Source organism: Camelina sativa, chromosome 9 (genome assembly GCF_000633955.1).
Source record: "Camelina sativa cultivar DH55 chromosome 9, Cs, whole genome shotgun sequence".
NCBI classification, from domain to species: domain Eukaryota; kingdom Viridiplantae; phylum Streptophyta; class Magnoliopsida; order Brassicales; family Brassicaceae; genus Camelina; species Camelina sativa.
Window position 1 is genome coordinate 16419094 of NC_025693.1, and position 10462 is coordinate 16429555.

The following is a 10462-nucleotide window of genomic DNA, read 5'->3' on the forward strand; positions in this document are numbered from 1 at the left end:
AAAAAAAAAAAAAAAAAAAAAGAGAGAAAAATAGCACATCCTTAAGAGAGAAATTGGAAAGCCTAAGGTGTGGATTACATGAACTTACTTCTCCATTACCCTTAATACCTCTCTCCAAACCGGAAGAACAGAGCACCGGTTCCGTTGTTGTGATCTACAGCATACTCCGCCCGGACCAATCCGAGTTTCACACCTGCACCGTAGGATGAACCCTGTCCCGTTCTCCTGTAGACTGCTGTAGGGTTTCCCTTCACGTCCTTTGAGCTTCCTAAATCATTTCCGTGCTCAACAAAGGCGTAGACATGCGTATTCTTCACAGGAATTCTGATCTCAGCACTGACCTGCAACCCGTGAAAGTAATTAGACACACATTTCTCTGTTTTAGAAAAAATAAAAATAAATATACTGTTTTTGTTTCATGTGTTTGCTGTATTACCTCGGCTATGTTTCTAGCAGCGCCAAGCTCACCCATATTGTAGCCACGGACAGAGTACGGACCACCGAGGACAAAAGCATCGTAGCTTGGAAGGTCGCCAACGCAGCCTCCGTAATGCCCGTGGAGGACTAGAACTGGTGGTGGTGGCTTACCAGCGCCTTCTTCTACTTGCAGCAGCTGAATGAATTTTGTCATGGTTAACTGGTGGCGGTTGAAGAATGGGAATTTGCTCCCAATACCCAGTCCCTGATCCACCTGTAATTTGCAAATACATTGTGTAAAGCTTACAGAGTATACACATGACTAATAATTATAATCTCATTTGATCATTGGTTAAGCAAACCTGAAAGACAGTCCTCTCTCCAACTACTGCCCCATTTATAAATTTGGTATTGTCGCGGGTGATGTTGGCTTGTAGAAAAGCCATCCGATCAATACCGGTACCACTGAGGGTTGTTGGAGGTCCATCAGCACTGATTCCACCACTAGGTAGTAGTCTCTGACCATTTGCAGCAATGTGACTGCTTTCATCTCGGGTTGTTATCTCCTCCATCACAAGTCCATATGTAAACTTACTCTGACGTGTAAAGTTCTGCACGACAGTATGTTTCACATAAGTGTTTTCTAGGGAAAAAAAAAACAAGTTGACTATGGCACTGAGTATTGGCAAACTTACCTCAGTTATATTAGCTTTGAGACCAGCTCGATCAACCCAAATTGGTGGCACTTCCTCAACACCGGGTCCTCCAGTAAATACTGGGCTAAGTTTGCGGCTGTTGAAGCAGCTCGTCTTGAATGTACGGTTACGAGGATTGTAAACACCATCCAGATACGGGTGCACATACTCAAGCTTAAACGAAAGATCATCCTGAAGAAAGAAAAAATATAACATAAGGTTTGTAAGTAGCACATTAACAACAGAAATAGATAGATGGTATCAATCGAAAAATTGAGCTACATATGTATCAACTATGTAAGCTGATAGAATGTACCTGAGGATTCAAGAAGTTGCTAGTGGTCACTGAACCCATGAGAGACCTATTAAGACCCTGGATGTTTCGATGTTCGAAAGTAACAGACCCACCTGGCTGGAATGAAGCCTGATGCATATAAACGGTGACAATCAAACTCAATGGTATATCCAAATTTGACAATCTGTACTTGTGCCAGTAAGAAGTATTCATACCAGTGTGGGAGCTCCTCCGCGCCCAGGAACGATACTCCATTCCGTACTGACTTCAGCTGACTTCTGCTCTAGCTCTTTCAGTTTGATCTCAACGATAATTCCCCCTTCATTTTTCTCATCTGGGCGTGGATTGACTTCAATATTAGAGAACAGACCTAATGAGTTGATGTTCCTAAGAGCTTGTTTCCCAGCTTCAATGTTGAAAACATAGCCTTGGCGGAGCTGTCAACAAAACATCAACGAAACATAGATACTATCACCAAAACTAACATAAGAAATGAGATATATCACAACATGTCTGGGATATGGAACATTTGTAACGTGTGTTCAATGTAGCGATGCAACCATCATACTTAATATAGCAAGTTCGAGTTAAATGTCTGTCAATTTATCTTGATCTTCATCAGTCTATAACATAACTACACTTTCGTCATCATCCTACACCAAACTAGACCATCAAATTTACTGACAGAATCACGATGACAACAACAACGAACTAAACAGAAATAATGGCACATCTAACACAGCAGAACAAGTGACACATACCTGCTTAGGCAATTCCCTGCGCACCACAGGAACTTGAGTGTTCCCTTCAACCACATTCCCAAGCTTATCTTGAAACTGAATCACCAGCTGAGTTATATCACCTTCCACAACTTCACAAACAACCTCCTTAGTGTTCAAATTCCCAAAATTCACAACTTGAGCACAAGCATACCCTTCGTCATGGTACCATTTCTGAACACGGTCCCTAATCCTCTGCAAAAGCCTCGCACTCACTTTCCCTTGATCCCTAAGCATCTGCATCACCTCACCATACACAGGTGCAGGCAACAAACACGGACGAGCCCTATCAATTCTCCTCTTGTAGTCCTTCTCCAAGCTCCTGTAATACTCAAGCTTCTCTTTATCAGTCATATCCGAGTCCATCTCAATCGGCTTGGACTGAACCATCAGCCCAACGTTGATACATCGGAACCTATCAGCAGATTGCCATGTACTCTCAGCAAAGGAGATGGTAACACCTAGGGTTCCGTCAGGTTTCGTTTTCCCTTCCAAATCAACCTTCTCGAACATTCCACAAGTAGCTAGGGTTTCAAGCTCCTTCTGCAATTGAGCTTTAGTGTAAACACCGCCGGGACGAATCGAGACCATCTCGAAGAAGGAGTCTTCAGTACCAATCGTGGTTTGTCTCCGTCGATCAAAGAACATAATATCAGAAACCTTATACTTCTTGAAACCACTAAGCTTGTTCAATTGCACAACGATGTTCGCCGGCAAACCATGAGAATCCCAATCCGGTGATTGTTCCTCATCAGCAACCGCCGGAGCCGGAGAAAACAATTTCCCCCAAAATCCACCATCTCCAGCACCGCCTCCACCACCAAACCCACCGAAATTCCCATCTCCTCCTCCTCCACCTCCACCTCCACCACCACCGCTTAGAACCGACGGAAGATTCGAGATTCGGAATAGAAACAAGGACGCAGCGGACGAGACTGATGCTACGGCTAGAGGTTTCGCTAGGCTTTTAAGGAGAGAATCCTTCGAAGACGGCTCAGTGTCTCGGCTAGGTAAGCTACTGCTGCATTTTATCGATGGGACGCGAGGAGACGGTGAGGAGAAGCGAGGAAGACGAGATGTAGAAGGCGAAAGAAATTTCCGGCGAGAAGAGAGAGGATTAGGATTGGTAGAGGTAGTCGCCGCCGGGATAAGCTGCCCGTTGACGGAGAAGGCGGCCATGGGCGGAGAAAGGGATAGATAAGGTTTTAGGGAGAAGAAGAAGAAGAAGGTAGTGTACTTTTTGGCTTCGGCGAAAGAAGTGTACTTTTGGGTTTTAAGCAGGTAAAGAGATACTTTCCTTCAGATTACATTCCGTTTTGTATATTACCAAACGAACTGCGTGCCGTTTATTCTAGCTGTAAACAGTATGCATGTTAAGTGAGGGGTTACAAAAAAAATATATATACAGTATATATTCTATGCTTTGACTTATCTCTGTATTTCACATTATTCGTTCAAGTTATGACTATGTTTTGGACTGACCAAGAGCTATTTAAGTTTAATTTCAACTAAGTTTCAGGTGTGACAATCGTAGTAACTCTGGTCACAAAAGTTCAGAAACAGTCTTGTTTGAGTCTTGTAGTGTCTTTGTAATTTCTCTGGTTCCATTTTTAATTCTTTGTAGAAAACTTTACTTTCATAAATGTGAGTCCTATTATTAAGCTCAAAACGTCAATTTCTCAGGCCATGGCTTTGTCTAGCTTCCATTTTTTATGGCGTCTCCAATTTCTCAGGCGGTGGCTATTTTAAGCATTGTGTTTCTTATGGTCTGTCCAAGAACCTCGGAGAAACAAAGACTAATGTGGACATGCACACCACCTCTTGTTTTCTTATATTTATCCTATCCTATGCTGTTCTCTGAGGATCAGAGTTCCCAAACCGAAGATTTTAATTTGCCTTTTTATCAAATGTCGCGTCAACTTGACCCGGTCGCTGAGCTCGAAACCTTAAAAACACATGTTGATCATTCTGGTAACCCCAGCCTCTCAACACTTAGCCAGCGTTCCCAATGTAAGTAGTTCTCTGCAATATATGATCCGTTTTGTTTGTGATTTAATTGATTTTTAATGTTCTTGGACGCAATAATCTTGGTGTTTTTCAGCTGGTGAAGCTTCAAAGAGGTCGCCTTCTGGTTCACCAAGAAAGGAAAATGAAGGAGAACATTCTCACCACAAGAAATCTCTGTTCTCCAAAATGAAGGATAAGGCGAAAAAACTGCAGCACAGCCTCAGCACCAAGAAGAGACATGATGAAGAAGGTGATGCAACCATGTCACCGTTTAGCAGATTCGAAGACCATGAAGTTAGAGAAGGAGGTTATGCATCACTTTCACCACGTGACAAGTCCAAAGACCGTAAAACCAGAGAATTAGTTGAAGAAGAAGAAGAAGATCCTGAATATCTTGGAGCCCCAAGTAAATCAAATTAAGCAAAGTTGCATAAGTAACAAACGTAACCACTTTGTTTTGAAATTGCTCAAGATTGATCTTCTTGTGTTGTTTCCAGTGTATGAATCAAAGAAGGCACCTGAAGAGTTAAAGAAGACTGCTATGCAGCATCCCCGGGAAAACCCTGTGATCACTGAGACGAATGTCTTGTCTGTTCTCCCAGCCAAACACGACACTGAACAAGAACAAAAAGATTGTACTGGTTCCAGCATAGAACATCCTGTGATCTCTGAGAAGAATGTTTTGTCTGATGTCAAGCAAGAGAAGCCTGCTGATTCTGACACAACAACGTTTATAGGAGGATCCATGGCTGAGAAGACAGAGAAAGAGTGCACAAGCCAAGAACCAATTAGTCCAAGCAAAACCGTAACAGAAACCGTGACAGAGAAGCTAGCACCTGCTTATGCCAAAGTCTCTGACGCAACTAACGCTATAACCAAGAAGATTCAGGATATGGCTTTTCCAGAATCAACAGAGACAGAAGAAGAGATAAATGATGTTTCAGAAATAAACACTGCTGGAACTAACCAGACAACTGGCTTGAATACTAAGGTGATTTTACTCGTTTATATGTGTTTGTGCCCTTTAGGGTAAATGCATCAGTCAATCATCTTGTGTTTGTGGTGACCAGGTGTGGGACAAAGGAGTATCAATGAAGGAATACATATCCCAGAAGTTTGAGCCTAGCGAAGACGATAGAGAACTTTCTCGAGTGATATCTAAAGCTATCAGTCCTCGTAAAGCTTCTTCTCAGGCTACTAGTTTTGGTGCAGCCACAACCTCCTTACCTGCTCCAAATTCAGCAGACAACAAAGCCCCCCTTTTAGCCAACACGAATGAAAGTGAGTTCTTATCTTAGGCAGTGACTAAAACAAATTTGATGTAATAGTTTGATAAACCTAAATTTTTATTCTGATGCATTTGTTCTGCTGCAGTTGTTGAAGAAGAAAATCATGGGAAGATACTTCAACCAAACTAAAACAAAAAAAAAAATCCTCTGTATCATTTAACAAACCCTCTATGTAAGAAAAAGGCTTTCTAAATATTTCAATACCAAAACCAATATTGATATTAGCTGAAGTATGTTGTATACATAAGAGATTCAAGATTCTAATACATCTTTTTTCTTTCTTTTTTTCTTTTTTCCCTTACTCTATGCTGAGGAGACAAAAACATTTGGTTTGGTTTTTGTTTCCTTCCTTCTTGTACTATAGTTGACTTCTGTAATAAGAAAAAAATATTTCGTTTTCAGAAAAAAAAAATTATATATATTTGAATATTAAATTTATCCAGGTGATCAAACAGATGAACATGTTCAATGTTGTTGCAATATAAATTGCATTCTAATGATACTGAAATCTTCTGAACGCAACTAGTATGATTAAATTACCAATTTAAGAGATTAATTATACCATTAAAGAACAAGAATGGACGGTCTGGTACAACAGTTGACCTTCTCTCTTGAAAAGTAAGTGGTCTGCAACTCATTGCCCACAACGCACAAATCACCAAACAACAGATACGGCTTGACAAAGTTGCAACAGACACAACAATGGCATTCACAAAATCGGTTAAAAGCTTTCTTGAGAACCTGCAGTAATCTGACAATAGATATTAAAGTATATCTTTTGAGAATGGGAGCAGCATTAAGATCAATGTATGTGAACAGCAAGTACGAAGAAGTCCGAGAAGAATGGGAGGAAGATTACAGCCCTCAGAGGTTTTCTTACAAAGCTCTCTACAAAGCCACCAAAGGATTCAAAGAGAGCGAGGTGCTCGGTACAGAGGCAAACGGTACAGTATACAAAGGAAAGCTATCTTCCAATGCACATATTGCTGTAAAGAAAGTTTCTTTGGATGCCGAACAAGATACCAAGAACCTGGTTTCTCAGATTGTTGGTATAGGGAAGTTAAGGCACAAGAACCTTGTGCAGCTCTTAGGATACTGCAGAAGAAAAGGTGAATTACTCTTGGTCTATGATTATATGCCTTATGGAAACCTTGACGATTTCTTGTTTAACGACGAAAGGCCTAACCTTAGTTGGTCCCAAAGGCTTCACATAATCAAAGGAGTGGCTTCAGCACTTGTTTATTTGCACGAACAGATTGTTCTCCACCGAGATGTTAAAGCCGCAAATGTACTATTGGATGAGGATTTAAACGGGCGGCTAGATTTCGGTCTAGCTAGGTTCGGCACAAACAGGAATCCAATGCTTGGAAGCGTAGGGTATGTGGCACCAGAGCTAATCATAACAGGAATGCCAACAACCAAAGCAGATGTTTATTCATTCGGAGCATTACTACTTGAGTTTGCGTGTGGAAGAATGTTCATAGAGTATCCGGGGAAGCCTGAAGAGTTTAACTTAATCAGCTGGGTGTGTCAATGCTGGAAAAGAGGGAACTTGGCTGGTGCCCGCGATGCTAGATTGGAAGGAGATTACGTCTGCAAGGAGATAGAGTTGGTACTGAAGCTTGGACTACTCTGTGCACAATACAATCCAGAGGACAGGCCTAGTATGTCCCAAGTGGTAAACTATCTTGAAGGAAATGATGTTTTGCCTGAGATGCCACCAGACACACCCGGGATCAGTATTCCAACACCGTACAATGAAGTTCTTGCGTAGCATCACTTCGTCTAGTGCCCGGAAAGAACACAACAGTCCACTTCTCTCAAAAGCCTACAAAAATGCGCACAACCAAGAAACAACATCATTGGAAGAACGGTATAAGTTTTCGCAACATTTTTTTACAGTTTTTCCAACTTCTTTATGTCCACTATGTATACATTGAAAGATCAAATACTCCGGACACGCTTGTAATGTTATAATGCTACGAAAGTTTTTAACAAAAGTGTTACCTCATGTGACAAGTAGAGAGTTGTTCTGTGATTTTCAATAGCATATTCTCAAAATAGCTTTAAGAAGCTCTATTCGTCTCCATTGCATCCACGGTAGGGGAAGTATTGTTGTAAATCATCTCTCTTCATGTCTAAGCAATTATTTCTTTTTATCTCTTTTTAAAATTCATGATACTAGATATTCACGTGCGGTACACCGCGGGGTTATTTTTTAATTAAAAAATATAATTTATTTTACAGATTAGACATATATATAACTAATGTTTAATTTGTATTTTTTAAATGTACAACCTTACAAATATAGATATATTAGTTTGTATAGAAATTATAAAGTATTTTGTTTGAGGTTTATTGTTTTATATTATAGTATAACATACAATTAAATAAGTTGTGATTTATAGAAGGAATATACTGTGTGTTTTTTTTTATTTACATATAGTAGTATTTTTATTATTTTAAATTGTTTAGATATATTTACAGGATAATTTTGTATTGTAGTTTTGTATGTTTTATATATAAAGGTATCAGTTAATTTTAGTATATATATTTGTTGTGAAATGCAAATAAAATTTGTTAACAGTTATTTGTTTGACATGAATTCCACATTGTTTTTCTTTTAATAAACTTTGGTTATTAAAATGGACCAAGATGTGTGTATATAATTTGTTTAGGAAATGTTTATATGGAGAAAATATTGTTTTGTAAAATTGGAAAGTTAATATTAATTAAATTTATTTTAAACTTAATATTTAATGTTAAAGGGAGTGGTTCCTATTGTTTTGGAAATTTTAGTAGGATGAAAATTTTTATTTCCAAAAATTGAAATTTAAAATTATAAATTAAATGAAAAATAATTTAATAATTAATGCCAATGGCATGCTTGTAAATAAGTATGAACTTCAAGATTTATTTTATAAATGTCTCCAAAAATGTATATATAGATTTACTTATGGATTTTGAAATAATGTTTTATTCACGGATTTGACCTTTATATTTTTCCCATTATTTATTTTTTTGAATTTAATATTAAATTATAGCTTTGTTCCATTTCTAGTGTTGCGGGTGTTTGAAAAAACTTAGATAGGTTAGTTTACATGCATCAAAAATTATTGAGTGAATAGTACATGATTTCAACAAATATTTTGAAATTAAATATCCAATAACACATACTTTGTTTTATATTTTATATCAGTTAAAATACATGAACAAATAAACTTCTTAAAAGTATTTATCCATATCTCCTAATCTTATTTATTAGATCATTCTTACAACTTTACAAGTGAGGATCGTAGTACAACAGGAGAATTCTTCCCGCTTCTCAAAAAAGTATATATATATTTTATTGTGTAACTAATAGCAAGTTGACATGTGTAGAATTAAACGGAGACATGTTTCTTCAAAAACTCTTTCTTTCTCTCTCTCCCTTTTATATTATTTTATTAGTTTTTAATAAAAAAATCTAGGGTGAGCAACACCGTTGTACATGGTCTTAGGAGGTATTCAATGATTGAATTAAAAAGAATTAAAATAAATAGATAAACAAAAGATTTTAAAGTATTTCATTAATCCTATCCAAATCACACCATAAAGTAGAACAAGCCTTTGAACACAATGCATCATTTGCATCATAGACTTACTGGTCATTCATCTCTCGACAGCGATATTAGTATTTGTTTAGATATCTTTACCTATATAGATGGTAGTATCCATGATTTATTTGTACAGAGAATCTGAGATATGTTTTCATGGGCCTCGCTAGATTAATCAAAAACTTTGGGATGAAATGAAATTACGTGAAAATATTGTGGCAAAGTTGAAAGTCATATGATGTCTAGGCCCCGCAATATCAAGATTCTGTGGCGAAAAGTTCAGTACAAGCCACATCAAAGATATGTTGATAACGCGGCATGATCCTATTGGCTACGAATCCGTTTCGGATAACAAAAGCATCATCTGTAGTAAACAAGACAAACAACGAAAGTCTTGTGCACTCACTCGCCATGGTGTCTCATCTTCAACGAATGGCACCCACATTGTTTACTTGAGGTACAAGAAAACGGTTGGTCTCCTCTAATGGCTTCCAGTTCAACTTCATTCCTGTTAACCACCGCACCACCGCAGGGTGTCAGGTTTAACCGGAGAAAACCGAGGTTAACCGTGTGGGCTAAGCAAACGGCGTTTCAATTCGGGAAAACGAAGGACGATGATGATGACTCGGAGGCGATACAAACGGAGAAATCGTCAGATTCGAAACCATTCCGGTTCGATTTCGGTAAGTTACCGGACATGAAGTCACTCATGCCGGTGGTGACAAACCCTTCGACCGCTTTAGTGTTTGGTAATAACAGAAAGAAAGATCCTGGTACGGTTTTCGTGGCCGGTGCTACGGGACAAGCTGGTATACGCATAGCTCAAACGCTCTTACAACGAGGATTTAGCGTTCGAGCAGGTGTTCCTGACCTTGGAGCCGCCCAAGACCTTGCTCGTGTTGCGGCTACTTACAAGGTCCGCTTTTTTTGTTTTTTTTTAAGTCCCACGATTCGTAAATCTAAACGTGATAATGATTATCTTGATTTTTGGTCGCAACCGCACTTCAGATTTTAAGACAGCGATGAAAATTACACCTTTGATTTAATTAGCGATATAAAAAGCACGGTTTGGTTTTAGATTTTGCTTTAATTTGGCATGTAACTCCGGTGACGTTTAGCGTTTTGATTCATTGTTTGACGGCTCAACTTTTCGACAGATTTTATCAAAGGAGGAAGTCAAGAGGCTAAACGCAGTTCAATCCCCTTTCCAAGACGCTGAATCAATCGCAAAAGCGATTGGAAACGCGACCAAAGTTGTGGTTACTGTAGGGGCAACAGAGAACGGTCCTGACGACCAAGTCTCGACCTCAGACGCGTTGCTCGTGGTACAAGCGGCTGAGCTTGCTGGCGTAAACCATGTAGCAATCGTGTACGACGGGAGCAT

At 39.0% G+C, this 10462-nt stretch overlaps 4 protein-coding genes across 5 annotated transcripts in view; 3 read left to right on the forward strand and 1 right to left on the reverse strand.

The window, feature by feature from the left end:
• Positions 7-3431, reverse strand: LOC104711137 (protein TOC75-3, chloroplastic). The gene is made up of 7 exons (XM_010427818.2): positions 2169-3431; positions 1623-1844; positions 1429-1536; positions 1113-1304; positions 780-1028; positions 437-691; positions 7-341 (listed from the first exon to the last, which is right to left on the reverse strand). The coding sequence occupies exons 1-7, from the start codon at positions 3363-3365 to the stop codon at positions 102-104; spliced, it is 2463 nt and encodes an 820-aa protein (XP_010426120.1). The 5' UTR covers positions 3366-3431; the 3' UTR covers positions 7-101.
• LOC104711138 (low-temperature-induced 65 kDa protein-like) lies at positions 4068-5842 on the forward strand. The gene is made up of 5 exons (XM_010427819.1): positions 4068-4196; positions 4288-4599; positions 4691-5184; positions 5264-5474; positions 5568-5842. The coding sequence occupies exons 1-5, from the start codon at positions 4094-4096 to the stop codon at positions 5609-5611; spliced, it is 1164 nt and encodes a 387-aa protein (XP_010426121.1). The 5' UTR covers positions 4068-4093; the 3' UTR covers positions 5612-5842.
• Positions 6060-7426, forward strand: LOC104715342 (receptor like protein kinase S.3). The gene is made up of 2 exons (XM_010432755.2): positions 6060-6100; positions 6152-7426. The coding sequence occupies exons 1-2, from the start codon at positions 6060-6062 to the stop codon at positions 7254-7256; spliced, it is 1146 nt and encodes a 381-aa protein (XP_010431057.2). The 3' UTR covers positions 7257-7426.
• The window catches only part of LOC104711139 (protein plastid transcriptionally active 16, chloroplastic-like), a 3447-nt gene continuing 2440 nt past the window's right edge, over positions 9456-10462 (forward strand). The window contains exons 1-2 of one of the 2 annotated variants that reach the window (XM_019229238.1): positions 9456-9994; positions 10236-10427. In XM_019229238.1, coding sequence (XP_019084783.1) covers positions 9563-9994; positions 10236-10427 — 624 coding nt within the window. In that variant the 5' untranslated portion in view covers positions 9456-9562. The remainder of the gene's footprint in view (positions 9995-10235; positions 10428-10462) is intronic. The other variant, XM_019229236.1, reaches the window with a different exon arrangement.